A 24,306-nucleotide genomic window follows, 5' to 3' on the forward strand; every position below is an offset into this window, starting at 1 on the left:
CCTACATTTCCTCTGGCAGGAAATCATTATCCAATGAGTTACGAAGCCGGATTTTACGCTACAATATATATAGATTACACTCTACACGTCAATGATTGATCGTTCTAAAATCCGTCATTAGCGCTCTTCTGTAATTAAATACTTTACAGTAACACAAAAAGAAAAAAAAAATATATATATATATATATATACACACACACACAAACCCATGTCCAATCCATAAACTGAGCAAAAAATAAACAAAACTAAATTTATGTAAATATTTTCAGACAATAAATACAGCAGTAATTGTTTCTGTTGCAGTTTAATCATTACAGACCGTTTGTTACTGTTTTATTTCAAGATACTGACAGTAATAAAGCCACAAAGACACCTCACAGATGATTTCATAAAAGAAAAAATTATTAGAAGGCTGAAAGCAGACCAATCACAGATTTATGTGTCTAGGACACTGAAATCTATTCACTTACCATCTAAAAGAAAAAAAATAATCATAAAGCTTACTTTCTTAGAACTGGAGGAGCAACATATCTCCAGTTCTAAGAAAGTCCCAGCTGGTCAGTCATAGCCCCAGAGCAGACGAGAAGGGTTCCTTTATTTACAGCATCGGTGGGTAGGTGATGGTAATGCAGCGTATGGTGCAGTGAACGAGACACAGCACAACTTTTGCAACACACAACATTGAGATTATTCTGGAGGGAGTCAGCCCCCTTGACCTTGAATCTTTGATTTTTATAGTTTTTCTCTCACCATCAGTTTTTCTGATTGGCCCTATATCTCTTTTCTCCCTTCCTAATTGGTCTCTCTCCTGTCTCCAGGTGAAAACCAAGACCTGTTTTGTAATATGTATTGTATTAAAATGTAAAATATTAGTGAGTCCGCCAGGTGGCGATCGTTGTGATGCATCACGGGAACGGCACCTGAGCGCTCACTTTGGTTGGAACCTTTTCACAATAAACATAACATGTTTGGGTCGCGAGAAAAGTCTGTTTTGAGGCATCTATCTGACACCTTCTGTTGACTCTGATCGGGAATCATTGATAGAACTATATCTTGTGCCTGTAATTTATCCCATTGTTTCTGCTTTCTGTCAATTCAGTATTTTAATGATTGCACACGATGTTTCTTTAATCATCAAATCTTCTCTCTCTTTCCAAATTTCTAACCTAGATCAATCATTTACAAGTGCTCATGTCAGAGTTCCATCTTCCTGGGCCGACATTCCATCTGATCAAACACATCATTTATCTCTGCATGGTGTTTGTTTTGATAAATACAGTTTTTTCCCTCCCTCCCCTACATAACTCGTAGGATATTTGGTCCAACTTGACAATAGTGATTTTTATCTAATATAACTTGTAATTAAGTTTTAATTTTGACCTGTGTCAGAACCTCACAACTGACACCTGTGCACAAAAGAGATAATTTAAGATGGTGTAGACAGTGGTGATATTCGAAATATTCAACAAAGGGTTCGCTAACAGAAAAGTTTTCCTTAAAGCCCCAAGCCCGAGATATCTCGGGCAAGTTACATAGCGTTACATAAAACTCGGGCGTTTGAACCCTCTAAAATTTCTTTTAAATTTTTGGAATGTATTTTAAGTCTCCAAATTTTTTTCCCACGCGAAAGAATTTTATCGCGATTTTAATTTATCTTTAATGACGCACGATTCACGCTTAATTGCTTTTTAATTGTTTTTTAATGAGAGTTTGATATCAAATTTTATTCATCGTTCTAAAGTTGTAGTGCACAAATTTTTCTTCGGTAAAGTTATTTAAAGCTAGTTTCTAATGTCAAAAACGACCTCCGATAGTTTTAAAATTTTTTTAATTAATATATTTTATTATATAGTCTATAAGTTTAATTAAGTCGGGGGGGGTCGAAAATCGCAATAAAAATTTTAATTTTTTAAAAATATACGGCCAGCTAGTATTCACCCTACTATAAACCCATCGCCTCCCGAGACTTCTGAGAGAATGTCCCGGGAAATCCAACTCCAGCTGTGTTCAAGGTCATCCAGCTGTGTAAACAATGACTCATCAGCGTCAGATTTCGCAGAAAGGCGAGACAATGGAAAATAAAATCTGAAGCTTTCTCTTCAAAATTAACGCATTTCTTTCGTTTTTTTCAGTTTTAAGTATATTTTTTATGTTTAATTACATTAATATCAAAAATTGCTAGAGTCCCGAGGGGTTAACTGCTTTCCCTGTGACTTTTTCTCAAGAAAAAACTTTTCTAAATCATTTATTTTATCATTAGGTATTATTATAATAATAGACAGATGTCATCGTTTCTCGAAATACAATATCTTTTTTATTTCGCTGTCGATAGCCCGACACGTGTTCCGCAGCCATCTTGTATTTTCTCGCGCGCGTGGGATTGTGGGATCTCTCGTATGACTGGACCTAGTTTCAAGAACTCTCTTGAGTCGATCGCGATTAAATCTCGTTTCAGTCGAGATTGAAACGGTCGATGGAGGTTGCACCATGGCGAACGGGGTATAAGGCTCTAGTTTAGTAGTGTTACAGAGTATAATACGTATATTTTAATATATTTTTTAAAAGAAACAAAACCACTGAGAAATGTTACGTGTGTTTAACAACGGGTTCGGAAAACTTTGAAAATTTTAACAACGGGTTCGGCCGAACCTGTGCGAACCCGCTGAATATCACCACTGGGTGTAGAGATCATCATCATTGGGCTTTGAATGAATGGGACAATGTTCTGTAGACTGTAATTGGATAAACCTGGTACAGTCTATTGAAAGATTCTCATTGGATTAGAATCTGAAGCAAGTGGGCTATCTGATATAGTCCAATGAACATTGAGGAAAGAGACCAATTTGATGACAGTTGTAGCATGGTCTGAGGTGGCATTATACTTAATGACTGCACTGAGCTTCAAGTTTTGCAATACTGCACAATGGTACAGAAACAAAATTTTGGAACCCCATATGAGACTTTTTCAAGGTGTGGGTACAGATTTCATTTTTATGAACAATAATGCTCATGTACAGTACTGTACAATATATAGGGCTACACTCATCAATTACTTTCTTGATGACAAAGATACTTGTCACATGGAATGGCAGCAAAATCTCCAGATCTAAATCACAAAGAACACGAATGAAGTGATCTAGGGAGATAGGTTGCATCCCTTCAGCCTCCATCAAGAACACTTTAAAGCAGGCATGGCCAACATATGTCCTGCGATTAATCTTTCAATATTAGCTATTCAAGTCAGAATGGATCAGTGAAAAGTTCTAACGCCTAAAAAAAAAGAAAAAGGTCAACAACTTGCTGTCCAGTTAGAGTTAACCCTCCATTACAAATCTCTTAAGTAAAGTGTAGAACGTTGATAAAGCATGATAATGTGTAAAATGTATCTGTAATCTCTATGTACAATTTAGTCTTTACGGGGTGACACTACAATGAGATCTTACACCACCTCAAAATCTTCCTAGGGCAGCCTCTGGTTCGGCCGTGAAAAAAGTTTTCTTTCCAATTTGGCCCGGGACAAAAACTGTTGGCCACCCTTGCTTTAGAGGCTTCAAGATACACTTGTTTGAGAATGAACTTTGCTTCAGAGCAACAGAGCTGACAAACAACATTACAACCAACATGAGCAATTGTGCATGCAGGAAGTAACCATTCAACATATGAATCATTTTCTATGCAAAAAAATTTACAACCATGCTTAGTACATTTTTTGCTGTTTTAGTTTTATGTAATGTAGTTTAAATTTTGAATTGTTTTTTTGCATAAAGAATACAATGTTTTACTTGTATGTCAAGTTTCATATAGGATGATCAATAGTTTGAGATACAGACAAACCAAATTAATGGTCATACTTATTTTTTGGACATGGGTGTATGTATACAATGAAACTAATTAGTGTTCAATCAAGAAAGAATTCAATAACAAAAAAAATGGATTAAATACTATTTAATCATCTAAAAGAAAAAAAATAATCATAAAGCTTACTAAATTGTCATTAAAACCAGTGGTATAACTATTATTAAGTAAGGTTAAGTGACATTTAAGGGCCCATTAGATAAGGACAACCCATACCAGACTTTAAGCACTGTTTCTACAGAATGGTATAACAGAACTTTTTAATTATATAAGAAAAATATTGATATTTTTTGTGTTTGTTCTGACTGGAAACAATTAATTTTAAATACATAAATTTAAATTAATTATTTTAGACACTGTTTACAGTTTAATTGTTCTAATTTTGCATTGTTGCAAAATGATAAGTTTAACGCAGATTCAAAATTCTTCAATTTAAAAAGAAACAATGTGGTCTAATTGTAGTTAGCCAATAATTTGACAAGAATGCTGTCCAATGGAACATCATCACTTAAATATGATATAATTAACAAAAGTAATAAATTTACAATTTTAATTTGGTAGATGTAGGAATATACAGTGGTGCCTCATATAACGTACTTAATCTGTTCCAGGTGCACGTCTGTTAAGTGAAAAGTCCGTTATACGAAACTCATTTTCCCATAGAAATACATGTTAAAACATATAATTCGTTCCACAGCATAAAATAACCATACTGTACCATAAAAAAATGAAAATGAAGCAGTCACCAATTATGCCGGATAGTCAAATGTTGTGAGGAAGAGGTGGAGAAACACTTTTTCACACATTCATACAGATACAGACTTTTTACACATTGCAGCAGGTCTCTTTTTATTGTTTTTTAATCGGAGTCAGATTCAGGAGTGGCTACCGGAGCTTGCAAGGTCAACTCCTCTTATTCCATCCTTTGTTATTTGGCAGCTGGCTTCTTGAAAATCATGTCCAGGGTGGTCTGTTTCTCTCTCTTTTTCAACACCTGTCATAAATGACGGTCAAGGGTGTCATTGTAGAGATCCTGTTGGCCTCAGCTCTGTTTGGATAATAAGTGTTGGTAAACTCCTGAACCTCTCCCCATTTGACAAGGAAGTTTTTGTCAACTTTCACTCCTTCTGATGATTTCTTGCTTTGTTTCAATTGAAACCACCTTTCTGTATTTTTAGAAGCCATGATTTGCACAACACTTGAATAAATGTAAATACCCTACACTGAGGTGATGTACGTAATAAACAAGGGAGCAAGCTGAATCCCAACGGGAGCTCTGTACTTCAGATATACTAATAATTAATTCTAATAATACTAATATAATATAAAAATAGCAGATTGTCATTGGCAACAGCAAAAGAGTGGAAACATCATTCGCATTTGTTCACAGAAAGTCAGTCGTTCGCCTCATGTAACTGCCGAACGGAAAGTCCGTTGTTCAAGTCATGTAATGGTCAAACAGAAAGTCCGTTGTTCGCAGCATCCGTTATTCGAGGCGTACATTATACGAGGCACCACTGTACTTATATATTTTGTATCCATTAATCCAATTACTTAATCAAGATACTGGCTGTAAACCTTATATGATTACTGTGATTATTTTTGTAATTGCTTTGTGATTTTGCTTTTGTGAGTTTTGTAATTTTTCCTCTGCTAATTTTTTGTTAAAATGTATATTTTTTATTTTGTTTATAAATCATTTTGTAGATTATTTTTATAAAGTTTTTTCCCTGTTTTGTTCGATATTAAATTTGCCTACAACAAAAGAAATTTTAATACTGTATATCTACCTATAATATTTTCTAACAATTTAAAAATGTTTAAATTTCTATACCATCATGAATGTGAAGGGCTATACCCTAAGTCTAGGGCCAAAATGGGGTCATTTACCATATTTTGTTTAAGAAGCTAAAATTAATAGTTGTCGCACAGATTATAAAATATAAAAATTCAACAGAACTAAAAAAACTGCATAAAGAGATGATTTTAAAATTATTTATCATCAAAATTATTTATTTTTGATTAAAGATGAATAAGTTAATTATCATATTACATAAATTTATTAGATTAGATAAAAAGCACAATCTTTAGAATTCTCTGTCTAGGAAAGTGTTGAATAGCTAGAAAATATAATTATTACCCTTGAGAAAAATCAGCCAATCCACAAGAGATGTTCCAAGTAATTTGTTGATTCTAATCAAAGAATAATATAAAATCTACATCAATATAAATATTATATTAAATAATTCATTAGTAATAATGTTTAAAAATTTTATTATTTAAACAGATGATAATAAATAACAAAAAACCCAAATTTAAAAAGCATTAAAACGCTCAAAGCTGGCTGGATCCAATGAGTAGGCTATATTTTCAATGCCAATAACATATTTTGAAAACCATAAAGGTAAATAAAGAAAATTTTGCAAATAACTGCACTTAAAATTTAAAAAATATATGCACAATAAGTTATATATTATTATTTTTATACCTTTTGTACATATTTTATTTTAATTTTTTGTTTTATCATAATTATTATTGAAATGTTTGTATAGTTTTTAATGTGTGTATAATTGTTAAAATGGGGGTGTCCATGAATATTTCCTTAATTATACAATAAATAGAGCTGTTCTCAGACAAATTTGTTGATTTCTAGTTGTAATCTTTACTACTGTATTAAAAAAGTGAAAAGTTATAAATTGAATATTTTGGGAATGTAAGTTCTTTTCAAATGAGGAGAAAGCTTCTAAAAAATGTTTAATGAATTCATTTATATAAACTTTTGTCATCTTTAATAAATTTTAATAAGTTGATTGGATTGTTCTATATTGGATTGACAAAAGTTTATATAAATGAATCCAAGACAGAATAACATTTAAATACTTGAAAAAAATACTCATTTCAGTACAGTTCCAGTATCATTTTTTCCATCAAACGTTTTTTGTTTCTTTGATAAGCTTGCTTCAAGTCCATCAAAGATTCTAAATGTCAATGTTCTATATTGGTATGTTTTGCATGAACAGACAATCCAATATAGAATATTGACATTTAGTATCTTTAATAGACTTGAAGCAAGCTTATCAAAGGAACCAAAAATGTTTGCTGGAAAGAAAAATGAGCCTGAAATTGTAATCAAAGGTGTTTTTAAATATCTTTAATAAAATAATATTTATTGTAATGAAATCTCAAATAACATACACAGAATAACTTAGTTAGATAAGTAAAAGTAAAAGTTTAGTTAAAAGTAAAAGTTTGTTTTATTTGTCATCTGTAAAGTTAATGTTTTTTATCATTTATTTAATCGTGTAATTTTTGAAGTGCATGAAAATGCATCATACTTTATCTTGTGATTTCCAAACATATATTATAAACCTACGAGATATCCATTTTTCTACATTATTTTTTAATATTTTACTTTTCTTTTGAAATTTATATTAGTCCATTGTATTTATCATATGTAAATCTTATAATGTGTTGTTGGTTGATGTATAATGTAAATTTCAAATTGCATCATATTCTGTTTTGAATATTTCTTCACTTTTGAATGATCTATCTATGGAATGGCTTGTTTACTTGAGGAAGACCTCTTAATGTGGCCAAAAACGTTTGTAATTTCTATTAAATGTTGTTGAAGTAAGTACATAAGATAGTTTTTGTATGTAAGTGTCAAGATTATGAACTCATTTTACAATTAAAAACAATATTGACTAACCGAAGATTTTCTCATGCACCCCAAAAATTTTTATACACCTTAAGAGTGCACATATGTCAACTTTTGGCACTACTTATCTACAAAGCAAAAAGTTAGAAATTGATCCAAAACTTTTGGACTAACTGAATGATATATTCCTTGTTAATCAAAATTTTTGTGTAAATTACAGTAACAATAATTATTCAAAGCAATATTTAGAAAAATTATTACTACAGTTAACAGTTATACCTCTTTATATATATAAACAATACTAATAGAACAAAGAAAACTATTGAAAATTATTAAATACTTACAACGGTATGATTAAGATGAGCCAAACGGGCTATGATTTTCAAACTTAACGATTTTGTTCCTAGCATGTGTTCTCCAGTTTGTATAGCAACAGAAATTAAACGAGAATGCAACTGGTATTCCATATCCTGTGAACTATATTAAATTATCCTAAGTAAAAGATTTAATTCAAAATAATTATACAGTAATACCTCGACTTACGCTACCCCGACTTATGCGAACCCGGAGTTAAGTGATTTTCAAATCTCGTCGATTCGTCTTTTGTTTGAGCTTCACACAACTCTTGAGTATTCACTCCCCCACACTATTGTTCAGCTTACGTGTTCAGACGTGTCGCGCGGAATCGACGCATAGCTACAATTTATTTTGTGTTATTTATTTCTGTGTTTGTTATATCTATGGAGACTTGAGAGACTATGTGGTGATTTCTTGCAACCGTGAACGAAGCAAAAGGCGAGATAAGATTAACGAGAACATTTATTAGCTTACATACATCTGACTTGGATTTTACACAAAAGACATCTGCAATCGTGAACAATTGACAAAAAAAGTATACATTTATCAGATAATAAACAAAGACTCATTTGTAAACAATTTACCTTTTGTATGTACAACTGATAAGATTACCTTTCAAATTATAAACAGACTCAATCCCAAGCAGTCTTTTGATTGTTGGACATACAAAAGAAATGAATAGATGGTGCCTAACTTAAGCGCGGTTTACAATAACGAATATGATTAATCTTAACACTCTACTATGTCATCCAAACGAAGTAGAACTGATTCTTCTGTATCAAACAAGAAAAGAAAAACTTTATCTTTGGAATGTAAAGCTAACATTATTAAAGACTTCGATACAAAAATGAAAATTTGTGAATTGGCAAAGAAGTTTGATCTACCGGAATTGTCGGTCAGAACAATTATAAAAGGCAAAGAAAAAATTCTCAAAGCTGTGAAAAATGCTCAATCTTTAAATTCAAGCATCATTCGTAAACGTCACAGTATTATTGCTGAGATGGAAACAATGTTAAAAATATGGCGTAATAATCAAGTAAATGTGAAAAATTGTAAAATAATATAGGCCTAATTTCTTATACATATGTATTATCTAAGATTTTATTAAACATTTTTTTCTAAATTATTGTTTTCTTTAGTTTCCGGCACCAATTAAAAATTATTTGTATGTATTTATATGCGAAATTATACCCAGACTTACGCGAATTCGACTTACGCGGTTACCGCTCAGTCCCACCTATCGCATAAGTTCGGGGTATTACTGTAATTCATTTAGGTTTACATAAAAACTACAAAAAAAATATATAAAAATAATCATGTATGAAACTGAACTTTGGAAAATGCTAAAATTCCATGCAGCACCAGCTCAATGGTAACTTGCACCTGAAGAGAATCAATTTTTGCTGTGAAAACTTCCAAATTGTTGTCAATAGAAACCACTTCTAATACTGACATGTTTGTATGAACTATTTATAAGCAACTTTAAAGTACATTTACAGAATTTCATTGTATTGGCTTATTAGTTTTATTTATTTTTTTTCCTTTTGAACATTTTTTTGACCACTCATTTTGCTGCTTGAAGCAGTCACCTTGTCACCTCACCCATCAAGGAGGCCTGATTCCAAGTTTATCTAACTTTGTTTTAAATCAAAATACACTACATTGAAGGAATGGCAGCCTGTTTCCAAAATATAAAAATTTTTGAATAAAAAAACTCATAAAAATATCTAAGTAAAAAACTTCTAGTAAAAAAATGTGACTACAAAAAAATATTTTCCAAGATAAAAGATATTTTCAGTTGTGAACCATCAATGTTGGATCTGGGATATTTAAAAAATTTAGTGTATTCAATTGTGTCTACACAATTGAATACATTAAAGGGGAGGTGATGAGATTTATGTCAAAATTAGCAACAGCTGAAAGAGCATGGGTCTGATCATCAATGAATAGAAGACTATATGGTTATTTCTAAAAAGGGAGAATCCCACAAAGAACATCTAACCATAGATAATATGACATTCAGCACTACGGAATCCTTCAAATACTTAGGGACTGACATAAACAGAAACAATAACATCAAAAAGGAGATAGGGACTTACTTGCTAAAGAGAAACAAAATCTACTTTGGACTCACAAACATACTAAAAAGCAGACTCCCTAGTAAAAGGACAAAGCTAACTGTATATAGTATGAGTTGCTGATTAGACCTGCGATTCTGTATAGATGTGAAACATGGCCAATGACAAAGCAGGAGAAACTACAATTACAGAGATTTGAAAACAAAATACTAAGAAAAATCTTCAGACCTGTAGAAGACTATGATGATAATGGTATCATGGTCAATGAAGAACCAATATGGAGGAGAAAAACAAACCAAGAACTGCAGACAATATATGACAAACCCATGATCACACAGGTGATTAATTAAGGCTGGAAGATTACATTGGCTAGGTTATGTCGTAAGGCTTCCTATAATGGCAACAGCTTCACGAGGGCTCCATTATCAGGAGAAAAGGAAGAGGCCAAGGGGCCGTCCCAGAAAAAGGTGGATAGATGGGGGTCACTGAAGATCTTCAAGACTTCGGAATTGAAGATTGGCAGAGGCAGGCTATAGACCAAACAAGATGGAGAAGGATTGTGGCTGCGGCTAAGGGCCTCCAAGGCCTGTAATACCAGACAAAGAAGAATTGTATAGACACAGATTATTGAAAATGATGTCAGCAAACTGAAAATAATCTGGAAATGCTTGAAATAACTCAGGCTTTTATGAATAAAGGTAAGTAAAGTTGCATTCAGTTGCACAGGCAGAATTTCAAATATATTCTATACAAAACTTCTGTTCTATTGTATATCTTCTTTACAAATCAAATTTCAAGATAAAACTTAGAAATGATTATAATTACAATACTGCATTATGTGAAAAAAAGTAATTTATTTTAGCAATTTCATGATTTTTGTTTACAAGAATTCAAATTGACATTTGCAGATCACAACTGAAAACATTCTTCAATTCAATAAAAATAATTTCTATTAAAGAAAATTTGTTTCTGTAAATATATTCAATGACATATAATAAACCAATAAATTCTAACTAAAAACTTTTAAATATATAATATATTTTGGTTTTATATAAATTAATAAATATGAACATTTCATGGTCAGAGGCTAACATTAGTGAACCCATATTATAATAATAATATAATAAAAATGAATAAAAATTTTACAGATTTTATAGACATTCAGAATTTTTTAATAAAATTTAGATAATTTTTTAATACATACCCATGCCGATTCAAAAATCTTTCTGGTAAAAATGCAGAAAAATTCTTGTAAAATACTACAGCAATATTTATTGAAGTATTAACTGTAAAAATATTAATTGTATTTAATATGCTGTTTTATATAATATTGAATACATTATAAAGTTCACAGTTTTATACTAATAATAATAATATTTTTAATTTTAATCATTGCATTCATCTTGTATCATTATTGTATATTAATTCTATAAAATTTTCAATTCAAAATAAAATAAGTTACATTTAATATAAATAGGAATAAAATTTCTACTTAATAATGCAAGATAGAATATTTATATATGAAATCACACTGTCTATGTGAATAAATTAATTAAAATTTTATATATCTAAAAAAAATCTGTTCAGAATTTCAAATCTATAATTTTCAAATTTTCATCTAATATAGGAAAATACAGTAGAGCATCGATTATCCGACCCCTGATTAACCGTCACATCGGTTAACTGACCGCGTTCTAGTCAGCAAATTCAAATGTCCGCTAGTGATGTGGTGCTACAATATTTGGCTATGTCTTGGCTACTTTAATATTATTTTTGTTAAATTTTTGCGTGTTTTAGCTGGCTACACTGGCTCGACCATGAAAGGGAGGCCAGTATTTAAACGAGACTTAATTTTCTAATTATGAGTGGTTGTTTGTTTTGTGAGCAATAAAATAATTTAAAAATAATTTTTAACAATGCAATAGCGACAATTATTATTTAAAAAAAAATTTGATATGCTTAACATGGAGGAAAATTCAACGCAAAGTAGGTTAATAGCGATATACTAATATACTAATTACATGGGATATAATAATATACTACACTAATAATGGATTTTTTCATACTTTTCAATTATCTGACCAACCCCAGTCCCCAAGTGAGTCGGATAATCGATGCTCTACTGAATTGCAATTATGCTATCTGAACTTAAGATAGACATTAGATAAGAGTTGCAGATTTAAATTTCATAATTGATAGATGTGTGGTGATATATAGGATACATTTGTAAAGTCAAACGAGTTAAATAAGAATGAGGTTTACAAAAAAATGATGCAATTTAAATGTCTAATGAAATGTTCCTAAAATCAAAGTTATGAATGTTGTTAGTGCAGTTTTATCCGAAATATTTTTCTTAGATTGCTTCAGGTGGACAGTTATTTGTATCATTCCACCTTTTAATCCCCAATTTAAACACTCCAATAGATTAAGAAACATCGACATTTCCAGGCACCATTTTCTTCATGAAGTAAACTAACTTTTTCTGAATTTCATTAGAGTTTCACTTGAAATGTCATCAACATTGAGCATGTGTACCAAGTGAAATTTGTACTTTATGACCGACTTGTTAGTAATGAATTTAAATCATTCAACTTTATAAACGTAACCGTAAATACTGCCATTTTTCTTCGATGCTTCATTCATTCATTCTTCTTTGTCTGGATCTAAGATGGCTAGATTTGTAGTTTGGAGAATGTTTTTATGTTTGTTTTAAATAGAATGAGAAATTTATAAAGGAGCAGATAATGACTGACTCTTTGTGCTTTGGAATGATAAGAACAACAACCATTGACTATTACTTATAAGACACTATTGATTTGTTATTTACAGAATAAAATTTTGAGACGAAAAATAAAATAAGAAGACTAAATTTGAATTAATTGCAGAAAGAAGATAAATAAGATCTTGAGAAACAAAAACGAATTGTTAAAAAATTTAAAAGAAAATCCATAAAAAATGTATGTAAAGAAATCACTGGTGAAACCATGTTAGAAAAGTATAGCTCAGCAAAAAACATATAAGTAAAGGAAACTTCTAAAAGTTGTGATATAAGCATACTGGAAGTATATTTGAAAGTAAGACTCAATATGTGAATAAAATGCACATTACACAGGCTACAATTATAGGAAATTTTGAATAAAGCAACATCACCATAATAATAAATAGGAAAAAATAATCATTGGCACAGAAAAAGACTTCAAACTCTACTTTATGCCTTAAAATCATTGCACATACTGTACATTAATTTGGCTGAACATTAGAACATCTTATGTTCTAATGTTCAGCCAAATAGTTCTAATGTTCTAGTGAAAGGAGTTTAGGGTAATGGATTTTGAGTTACTAAGGGGAGATGAAATCAGGGGAGAGGTGGGATGTCTGGGTTTCCTGGTAGTTAAACATGTCCTAGTAAATATTGCATTTATAGAAAAATTATTAGAATTAATTGGTTTGGTTTATTTGACATGAGTGATCTGCCAAGGAGGATGCATCCAAGAAACACTTTTATGTAAAGCTGACCTCAATTTAAGTGTTACTAACATAAAGAAACCTAGAAAACTCCATGTGGCCAGTCTGTTGGCCATGAGCAAACCCATCACTGACTACTGGCGTTTGGTGGTTTTGTCCACTTGGTTATTGGAGGCAGTGCCGGCCCGAGGCAAGTTTTAGGATGGAGCGAGATCCTATTATGGTGCCCTGGGGTGGAATCCCGCCCACGCACTAGATCCACGCGTGTCTCAACAGATAAGGCCATTCACATACTGGCCACATGCTTGCAATTAAAATACCGAAAAATGAAAAAATATTTTTTTCTTCAATTTTCTTTACCACTGAGGCGCCCACTAAGACTTAGTGCCTGGAGCGGCTGCTCCGTTTGCCCTATGGTAGGGCCGGCTCTGATTGGAGGGTATTTATTGAGCTGCAGTTTGAAAAAATTATAGACCTATAAATTCTGACTATCGTCCATCCATCTCTGTCCTTCCTTAATCTTGAGAATGGAGTTAGATAGCTGAAAGTCGAGATCAGACATGGAAATCATAAAAGATCATAGATTACCTTATATACAAACTTCCGATTTGTACCACAAATCAGAAGTTTGTATATAAGATAATCTAGTCCTTTTCTTCAATTCGTTATTTCAATTAAAAAATTTTTCCCTAAACAGAATTAGCTACATGCTAGCACAACTTTATTGTTAATGGGAAAAGTGTGATGTACAGGAGCAAAACACTACTACATTCCACTCAGGCAAAGACTATGTGCTACCTGTCGCAGTAATGGTGTAATTGTGCATCTGTTTTGTGCTATATCATTAGTGCAGTAATTTGATAAATATAATATATATTTTTTAAAATTATATCCTTTTTTGTAAGAATTATACCTAGTTAATTATTTTGTTAATTTTTTTCCAATAGATGGCACTACATGTAAAGCCAGCAATCAAATGTAGACAGAAATTAATCGATATATAGAAATTCAATTGATAATTTGGGATGGGGTATATGACAATAAGTTAGAAGTATTTGAACACAATTGCTGAGTTCTGAGTTTCATAGCAATTGGTGAAATGGCCTAGGCATGCATAGCAAACAAACAAACAAACATCCTAATTTATATATATATATATTATATATATACAATTTATACTTAAAATTTTAAAACTTACTATGATAAAAGTCTTGAAGTAACCAGGTGTTAAAATTTAATTCAATGGAATCAGTCATCCAAGCAGGTAATAATGGATATCCTTCTTTCTGTTTTGATCGAGAGCTACGACTACTTGGAAATGTTAAAATATGATGTCCTTCATTTTGTATCTGACCAACCTCTATAACTATAAAAAAATGATTATAATATCAATAAAAATGTTTGAAAAATAATTTTTGTTTTCAGTTTAATATTTTTAAATATTGTTTTAAATATCAGCCAAATACAATGTAGTAATAATAAATGCATTTTGTCAACTATTAATCTGATCCAGATGCAGCTCTTAGCTGCCTAATATGAGAATACTGAATAACAGTAGTGTAACTAGAACCAATATTAGGTTGAATCTTGTTACAATATGCAAGCTTACATTTATCCTTGTACCACTATGAATGTAACCACTAGCACTATGAATGAAGAGTAAACTTTTATATATTTTGCATTTATAACACATTCATAACATATATATTTTTAGTTTAATTAAAATAAATTAATTCAAGATTTGATGTTTTTGTCTTTTCCATATTAATGCTTACAAATCAAGGAGTACTCTGCACTTCTGCTCTGACTCAGTAACTAATTCCTGTCGTGCAGTCACACTGCTTGTGATAGCACTACTAAACAGTGCAGTGCAATCTCAAGCATTTCATCAAATCATGACATGTGATAGATGAATGAGCAGAACCATTCTTTGAATGAAAGTGTAGAAACATTTGCATAATTGTACAATAGCACTGTACTGTTCTCACAGGAGGATGTGTGGCATGCAACCATCCTAAAAGAATCATTTTTATTTTCTATACTGTTTTGTTCAGTGCTGGTTTTGATAAAAATATTAATTTTAATCATATATAATAATTTATATTCTATGTAACAAAAACTGAAATGTTAAATATATCACTTTTGCAAATTATGCATTCACAGATAGTAAGTAGGATACCTTACAAGTAAGTATAAATCATATATGACTACTTTGATCCATTTCAAAGACACACTGAACCAAAAAATGGTGGGCTTGACAGAGACACCACCCAATGGCCATTTATTCATTAAAAAAAAAAATACAAACAAAAGATAACACAAATCATTGTCACACATGTAGGTAATGACAGGAGAGAAATTTAACACATTATTTTATGATTATCTCTAATAATTTCTCTAATTTGAGAAATACAAACAATGGCCACAATGGCCAATTTCAAAATGCCCTTAAGTGATTCAATGGTGTGGTTCCTGTTTGAATCTGTTACTCATCAAAATTTATTCATTTATTCTGTATTAAGTATTTAATTTCACAATGAAAAGGCCTCAAAAACATTTAATCAGAAATAAATAAGTTATACTCAATGAACTGTATAGTAATTCTTTGAATTAATATAATGGAGTTGATAATTTCAAAAACATTCTTAAGTAAATTATCTATCTTGTCTTTAAATCACTTTCATCGCTTATATAAAAGTGATTGTTTTATAAATGAACATTTTTAACATTTTTTAAAATATCAGCATTTGTAAAGCTGATATTTTAAAAAATACTCATATCAATCCAAATCACAACATTTTTTCTCTATCCAAAAATGACACTTTGGCAATGAAGCAAAGATTAAATTAATTTTTCTCATTATAAACTTGTAAAAATCAACTTTCTAATAAAGCATTTTTATACATAATACTACAAATTAGTGTGTGTATAATTGTGCATAATATGTATTTATTCTTTTAAAGACAATATAAAAATAATTTTGAAATTTTTATCATCTTGTACTTTTATGAAGTTAAGTATTAAAACATACACAAACACACACAAATGGTTTAACTTGCTACTTCCAGCACCAATGTTTAATAGATAATTAGAAGAAAACAAACGTTTTTGGCTGCATTAGTGGCCCTTCTCAGGTTACAAAAACTTTTTTACACTCTTTAAATGCACTTGTATATTTGATGAAAATGTTTTTAGTGAAATATACAAGCTCAATGTATCTGTAAGCAAAAGTGTCTCTGTGTGTTTATCAAACTGTTCTAGATTTTAGGAGTAATCTTGAAACAAAAACAACCTAAATCTTTAAAATTAACTAATAATTGCTAAAAGTTTAACCAGTTTATGTATATTTCCTGAATTATTGAATTATTAAAGAAGAAATCATGAAAGATGTCAAGTTTTATTTGGAAAATGCTAATTGACAAAACTTTTTAATGTTGTTTAAAAAGATATAGATAAATGCAATCAATATATAAATTCATCATAAACATACTGTACTTAATAAATATAAAACACTTCAACAGTTATAAATAAGTTAAATATGTGTTAATAATATATATAATAAATTAAAAATATGTGTTAGTAATTACTAAATATAAATATTCTTCGCTCAGTAAAATGAATAATTTTCAATTTTATATTATATTTGCATGTGAAATCTAATTATTATCTCAAAGATTTAATTGAAATTTTAATGTCAAAAAGTCATTTCTTGCTTGTCAAAACACTTTTTTATTATTGAAGAAAGGAAGAAGAAACAATGTCTCACAATTTTGTAACATTACAATTGTAAAATAATAATATTTATGTATATAACTCCTATTTCAAATGTATAAAATCTAAAAAGTGACTACTGTATTTTGTCTTTATAACACATATAACTAGCATATACAATACAGTCATGTGCTTCATTTTTAATATAACTATCATTTAAAAAATAATTTCAATCTCATTTTGTGTTATTTGTATCAAACCAAAAGCAAATTATAAATAATAACTGTATTTTAGAATATTTCAACTGTATTTTTTTCAGCTTTCATGAAATAGTTACATGAAAGTCAATGTACTGTACAGTACTTAGAACAAGTTTAAACAATAATATGTCAGCTCTGCCAGTGATGTGCTTAGTAGTATATTATATACATATATACTAGCATAATATATTTATATATTAACTATAATATTTTCTGCTTCTAAAAGATCAAGTAAACATTTAAAAATAAAAAATTTTGATAATTTAAAATTTCTATGTACAGTTATATTTCTTTTTTGTTTATTAGTATAATTTTGTCTATTTAATAGAAATCTCTTACATTGATAGATCCATTAATTAACTCATCAATTAATAATTACACATATTATTAGTATAATTTATTAATGTTACCTAATGCTGATCGTTCATGAGTAACAAAAGTATTTTCTTCAATATAATGGCCTTGCAGTAAACCATAATTTATCACTTGTTGATGTAGTTTCAAAACTTGCTAGATTAAATGAAATTATATTAATATTTAAAAAGTAATAACTGCTTATAAATATAGTATTATTTGTTATATACATAATGTGCTTAAATGCAGAAAATTTTGTTAAAACAATATGTAATCACATTATTATAAATAATAAACCTCACTTATAAATTTCATAAAATCACAATTATTAGTTATTATTAAATACAAATGATATATTACGAATAATTGAACAAAATTATGTACAGGGTATCAGGGAAGCTGTATAACTCCACTTTTTGTTTTTGTAAAGGAGATACCAAAACATATTATATGTCAGAATATATATAAGGTATGTTCTGACATATACTCATGTCTAAAACTTGAGGATGGATAATAAAGACGACTGTAGATGAATGCAGGCAAATATGGAAAGAACTGTATTACTTGATGTCTAACACAAGATAACCACAACATACCTGTTACAAACTAAAGCAATAATTTTAAGTCTTTGGTGAAAAAGATATATACAGTAGTTGGACATAGGTGGAAAATGAATGGAAAGTGAGGCAGAGAGCATCTGTCAGTATGCATTTGCTCTCTGCTTTGTTCAAACATCTGAGCAAATTGATGCCAATTGGCTTGATGATTTTTTTCTAGTTATCACTGCTAGCAATTGTGTTTGTCCTTAAGTTTTGGATATGTGTGTATGTTTTGTATCTCCTTTACATGAACAAAAATATGGGGTTAAATGACTTCCCAGACAATCTGTAGAATTCATGTAATGAGTTTTATTATATTAAGTTATATTAAATCTTTGTAAACTCCAAATTTCAAAGCAATTTCTTTTGTAATAATATTAAACAAATCAAGCTTAAAATTAGTAGTTAAAAGTAATACTATTTATTTAATATTTTTGGTGGTATTCCATCCTTATGATTGTACTAAAATAATGTTATATTTATATTAAAAAAACTTCAAACTAACTAAAAATTTATACAGTGTAAATCTTACGACATTTTCTTAATGTAAATATCTCATCATTTTTATGTAGATTCTGAAGTTAGGGCTTCTTTAAAAAAACTTCTTTAAAGTAGTATGATAGTATAATTGGATTTGGAAATGAACTGACTTGATGATTATTCATCCAAAGATGTTTCCAGCTTCTGTGCAGCCATCTCCAGCATTGGGTAATATGAAGAATAGTATTAACAATATTATATAAATTTAATTATATAAAGGAGCCAATTTCATTCAATTTGACGATTTATTAAAGTTTTGTCACTGGAAGTAAAGGTTATTTAGCATTATCAATTTCATTCATTTTGAAAATAAACAGTACTACTTTTGACTTTTAAATTTAAGCCTGATTTGTTTATTTATTATTAAGTCATCAGTTATTTTCTTGTTATATTTTATTTATATACAATCAAAATATATATTTATGAAATTAAAAAACTTTTTTTATTTAATGATACTAAGTTTACATAATTTGGATATCATTTTTGTATTCATTGTATTAAAATACTTCAAAAATTCAAATAGTTTAGTTAAATCATGCTTAAACAGTTGAAATACTTTTATTTATAAAATCAATAATACAATTTTAAAAATATTAATATTGGTTATTTAACATTAACTATATCTACAATTTTATTTGAAACATTAGTTAATTTCCTTACTTACGGACTGCTTCTGGATTAAATTAGGTGAATCCAGTAATATTGAAACAACATCAAGAAACACCTGTAAAAAACATTTTTTAAAATATATACATATTTTTTTTAATCTGAAAGTTTGTATATAAATTTCAGACTAAAATATTATTATATAATAAATTATGTAATTTTTGTTCCAAACTAAATATTATCTTGCTAATAATCTAAATAATTAACAAAACATTATAAATTAAAATTAAAAAAATTTCACTTACTAAAAAGTTTCCTAATATAATTAAAATTTTCAAATATTGTAACACACAGCCAATATTCTTTATTCTTATTCTTTTCTATTAAATTTTATAGTATAATCTTCTTTATAACTGAATTAGTCATAATTTACAAATTAGACTTTACATTAAGATTTGTCAATTTTATTTTCAAAGAACAAAATGTTTCTATGATATCATTTGGCTGTAGTGCTAGAGTTTTGAGATGCTGCTATTTTTCTACATGCAAAATTCCTTTATAAACAGAAAAGACATGAATGTGATTTTTCCATTTGGCAGGATCTGTATTAGAGTTTGTATTTGTCCATTATTTTCCATGTTAAATTTTTCCATGATAAACTTTTTGGATCATATTGTTTTTTTTATCATTCTCAAAGCAATAATTCTAAATATAAAATGATAATTATTGTATTTCTTTCATTTCATCATATTACTTTTCACAAAAATTCGATATTGTTAAAATACCAAGTTTTTTTCATCAGATAAGAACAAACTATTTCAAATAAAATATATATGTCAATATTTATTGTGAAATTTCTTTACAGCTGTCCATCTCCACATCACTAAATTACTAAAAATGTCATTGCCTCAACTACTTATATTTTACAGAATTAAATATATTGTGAATTTGAAACTCACCTTTGAATTATTATGTATCTCATAATATAGCTGAAGATTTTTTTGTTGGTAATTTAAAACTTCTTCTAAAAAATCAACAACAGGTTCTCCCTCTGCAACATGATACCTTGTTTTCTTTGAATTTAAGTAACCCTTTAATTCATACAGTAATGATCCTATATCTGTTATTTGATATCCAAGTTTTAAACTATTAAACTATACATAAAAAAAACAAAAGAAAGTTTAAGTTATTAGAAGTTACTTATTATATTGTATTATACATGAAAAAATATCATATTAAGATTGAAATACAGTGGAACCTGGTTAATTTGATGTTGCATTTACTTGAAGTCATTTTCTTCACCCAATTTTTTAGCATAACATGTTAAATCAAACTGGTTAACCTGAATTCCTCAAAATTTTTTAACTTGAAGTCTGAATTTTTTCCCTAACTGATTAAAGTTAACCAGGTTCCACTGTATGTATATTAACTTTTTCATTTAATTATTATCAAACTATTATGCCAAAAGAAAATTTTAGTAAAAAGTATAATTTAAAAAATATTAGTCTAAATTTCTTAAATTTATGACTCAGTATTAAACTTTAATTCTCATAATTAATACACATGATATATCTTTTCATTTAAATATAATGAATAATATTATATTAATAACACATTGTTTCTATCATCCAATATGAATGTTGCATCCATATTTTCAATTTTTATACTTATAAGGATCAAAGTATTAAAAATAAACTATTTATATCAAACTATGATTGATGTGTAATGCTATGAAAATAACAATTAATGTTAATTATTAGTAGTTTAATATGCATAAAATGTTTTTATTACTAACATGATCAGTAGTTGTGATCAGAGTTAGCTCAAGGAATTGCGATTCCTTGAGTATACTTATGTGCTGGTACCATCATACTAATTATGTTATTATTTTTTATTGTAGGTCTTTTAAATTTTTAGTTCATATCCTAGAGTCACTCTTAATTGTAAATTGTACTTATAAAAAAATTGTAGATAGTAATAAATAGTTGCATAAACTTATAGACAATGTAGGAAATACACAGAAAAATAAAACTCTCAATTCATTTTTTGCATACGTTGCAAATCTCTAACTGTTATATCTATTTTGCTAGAAATTTTATAGAAAATTCAGTAAAGTGTTAAAGAATTTTATTTTATTTTATTTTAATATGATTTAAAATGTATATCATACTAATTCTTGCATGCATTTTACTTTGAAAATTTAAAATATCATCCTCTTACCTTTTTTCTAATTTCTAAAAACTCTTTAGAAAGGCATTCTGAAAAATTTGGTTTATCCCAAAAAGCTCCACTTTCTTTTTTCAAGACACATTGCCTTTTAACATTACCTAAAATAAAATTATGAAAATCAGTTTTTATGTAAAGGTTTAAAAAAGTATATATATATATATTTAATATCTTTACAGTAATATATTTCTATTTTTTTTAATCTGCTAAATCTGCTTAAGAAATTAAAGTTTATTATATTAAAATGTAATTTTTTATGCATTTAATGAATCTGATTTCTGTACTTTTACACATTATTGAATCCAGCACTTTAAATATAATTATCTCATTTTTTAAATATTTTACTTCATTTTTTTTAAGTTGAAGTGAAATATTGTAATCTTAATTGCTTCTCAATGTGACTATGATAATGATAAAGTTATGATTTTAATGTGATTATTCATTTCAAAATATTTTCTAAAAATAGCATTGATATCAAATTCCATATTGAATAATCAAACATTCTAGTATATATCCTATAATCAAAACAATCTAATATTAACTTAGATTTGCTCTTTCTTTCTTTTTGATGTAACAGAATACAAAAATTATGCTCAACACCATTTTTCTTCAACCAAAATAATCTTTTTTGTATTTTAACCATCATTTAGTTTATAGATATATGGTTCAAGACTATTTTATTTTACCTATCATATGTTAATCCTATGCACTAATATCAAAATGCCCATAAAGTTTTTGACTTAATATATGATTTTATCTGTAGTGTTAATAAAGATAAGAAGTAGTGGAATTTATGAATTTTATTGAAAAGAATCATAAAAAATATTCAGGATAATTAATTTTGAATTTTAACAAGATGGCTTTTCATTTGTCAAGTGCTTCAAACATACAGTTTTGATTTCTGAGATAATAGTTTAAACTGGATTTATTTTGTGTTATTTATGATTGTACATTTAGTTTTATGTCTCACTTAGCAAGTTATTTTTTTACAGAAAAAGTGTTTGAAATAAGAACTGGCATACATTATTAAAGGAAATAAATTTTATTAACAATTTTATTATTGTTTTATTTATTTGTCAAAACTGTATCTTCTTCTTGTTTTGTTTGGTTCAATGTCACGACTTGATGAATTTATTGACATGTATCTATATAAATTAAAAGTTGATGATGAAATTAGTTGCCAAGCATCAATAAATTCACCAAGTCATGACATTGAACCAAACAATTTTATTATTATAGTAGAGAGTCGTTTATCCGAATCAATTGGGGACTGGGGTTGTTCGGATAACCGATTATGTACAAAAAAATATATTAACCTATCCCATGTTGAAATTTTTCTCCGTTGCACATTGCTTCACATTGAATTTTCGTTGATGTTAAGCCTAACGTAAATTTTTATAATAATAATTGTGGCTATTGTATCGTTAAAAAATCATCAAACAAAATAAATATATTGAAAAATGTGAGATCTGCGATTTTTACGTAGTTGTCGGAAAGGAATTGTAAACAACTCCGATAGAAAAAACACTCCTGGTGAAAATTATATTGGAGGTCACCATTTGTTTTCACAATTAAGTGGGAAAGTTGACACTTGGGTGATCGGAATGCACCATTAATGTCAACAGCAGTCAATCAGGTGGCTCCTTTCCCACAAAGACAGTATAAAAGCTCAAACCCCTGGAAGCTCAGGACGATCCAAAGGAAGTTATACTCGTTAATGTGTGCATCTTATCTCCATACACCAGACGCCAATGAATGAAAGGAGAAGACATCGACATATGGCAGACCATAACTTCGAACTTCCATACTTATCACCATACTACAGTTCCTGTGCCAACTACAATTCCTATGACCCATTCAACGCACGCATATCATTCATTTCCTCATAGAGGTATTTGTATTTTAGAGCTTTGTGAACTCTCTCTCTCGAAATAGCCATTAGAGCTGTTAAGAGCAGCCCTTGTATAGTTAATTCATATTTAACCGCATTTAAACTTTAATATTATTATCGCCTCATGTAACCTAGCTTATTTATCCAATAAATGCTTTGTTATTTTTGTTAAGCCTGTCTATCATTGTTCTAAGGACGCCTGCTGGCTTACCGACGCACTCCCCACTCACATTTTTCCTCCTAAGCCATCCGACAATCCAAGTCTAGGTTTCACCAACCTGTTGCAGTGTAAATGGTCATTAGGGATTGTCCCAGTGGCCCCCTGCTAGTCGCACAAAAATATAAAAACAAAAAAAATTATACTTTAGAAGTTAATCTAGTATGAAAAATGTTTGATTCAGCACAAAACACAGTTCTCAGAAAAACACCACACAAAAGTGCCAATGCTGCCAGCTAAAACACACACACCAACAAAAAATATTGGAGTAACCCAGATATAGCCAAAGGTTGCAGCACCATAGCACTAGCAGAAATTTAAATTTGCCAACTGGAATGCTTTTGGTTAACCAACGTTTCAGTTGACCGGCTTTTGGATAAACAACGCTCTACTGTATAACTAAACACACTCAAGAAAACCTTTTAAATATGCAGCAGTATTTATTACATTCTAACGTTTTTGATCATATTTAATGACCTTTATCAAGAA

General features: G+C 29.1%; 1 protein-coding gene across 1 annotated transcript in view; it reads right to left on the reverse strand.

The window, feature by feature from the left end:
• The window catches only part of LOC111623639, a 165,318-nt gene that overhangs the window by 40,970 nt on the left and 100,042 nt on the right, over nt 1–24,306 (reverse strand). Inside the window, exons 13-17 of the mRNA XM_023366302.1 lie at nt 17,795–17,894; nt 14,612–14,779; nt 11,153–11,234; nt 7,858–7,990; nt 5,996–6,048 (exon numbers count right to left, since the gene is read on the reverse strand). Coding sequence (XP_023222070.1) covers nt 5,996–6,048; nt 7,858–7,990; nt 11,153–11,234; nt 14,612–14,779; nt 17,795–17,894 — 536 coding nt within the window. The remainder of the gene's footprint in view (nt 1–5,995; nt 6,049–7,857; nt 7,991–11,152; nt 11,235–14,611; nt 14,780–17,794; nt 17,895–24,306) is intronic.

This window comes from Centruroides sculpturatus, unplaced genomic scaffold, assembly GCF_000671375.1.
Source record: "Centruroides sculpturatus isolate CEXI.00-Female unplaced genomic scaffold, Cexi_2.0 scaffold436, whole genome shotgun sequence".
Taxonomy (NCBI): domain Eukaryota; kingdom Metazoa; phylum Arthropoda; class Arachnida; order Scorpiones; family Buthidae; genus Centruroides; species Centruroides sculpturatus.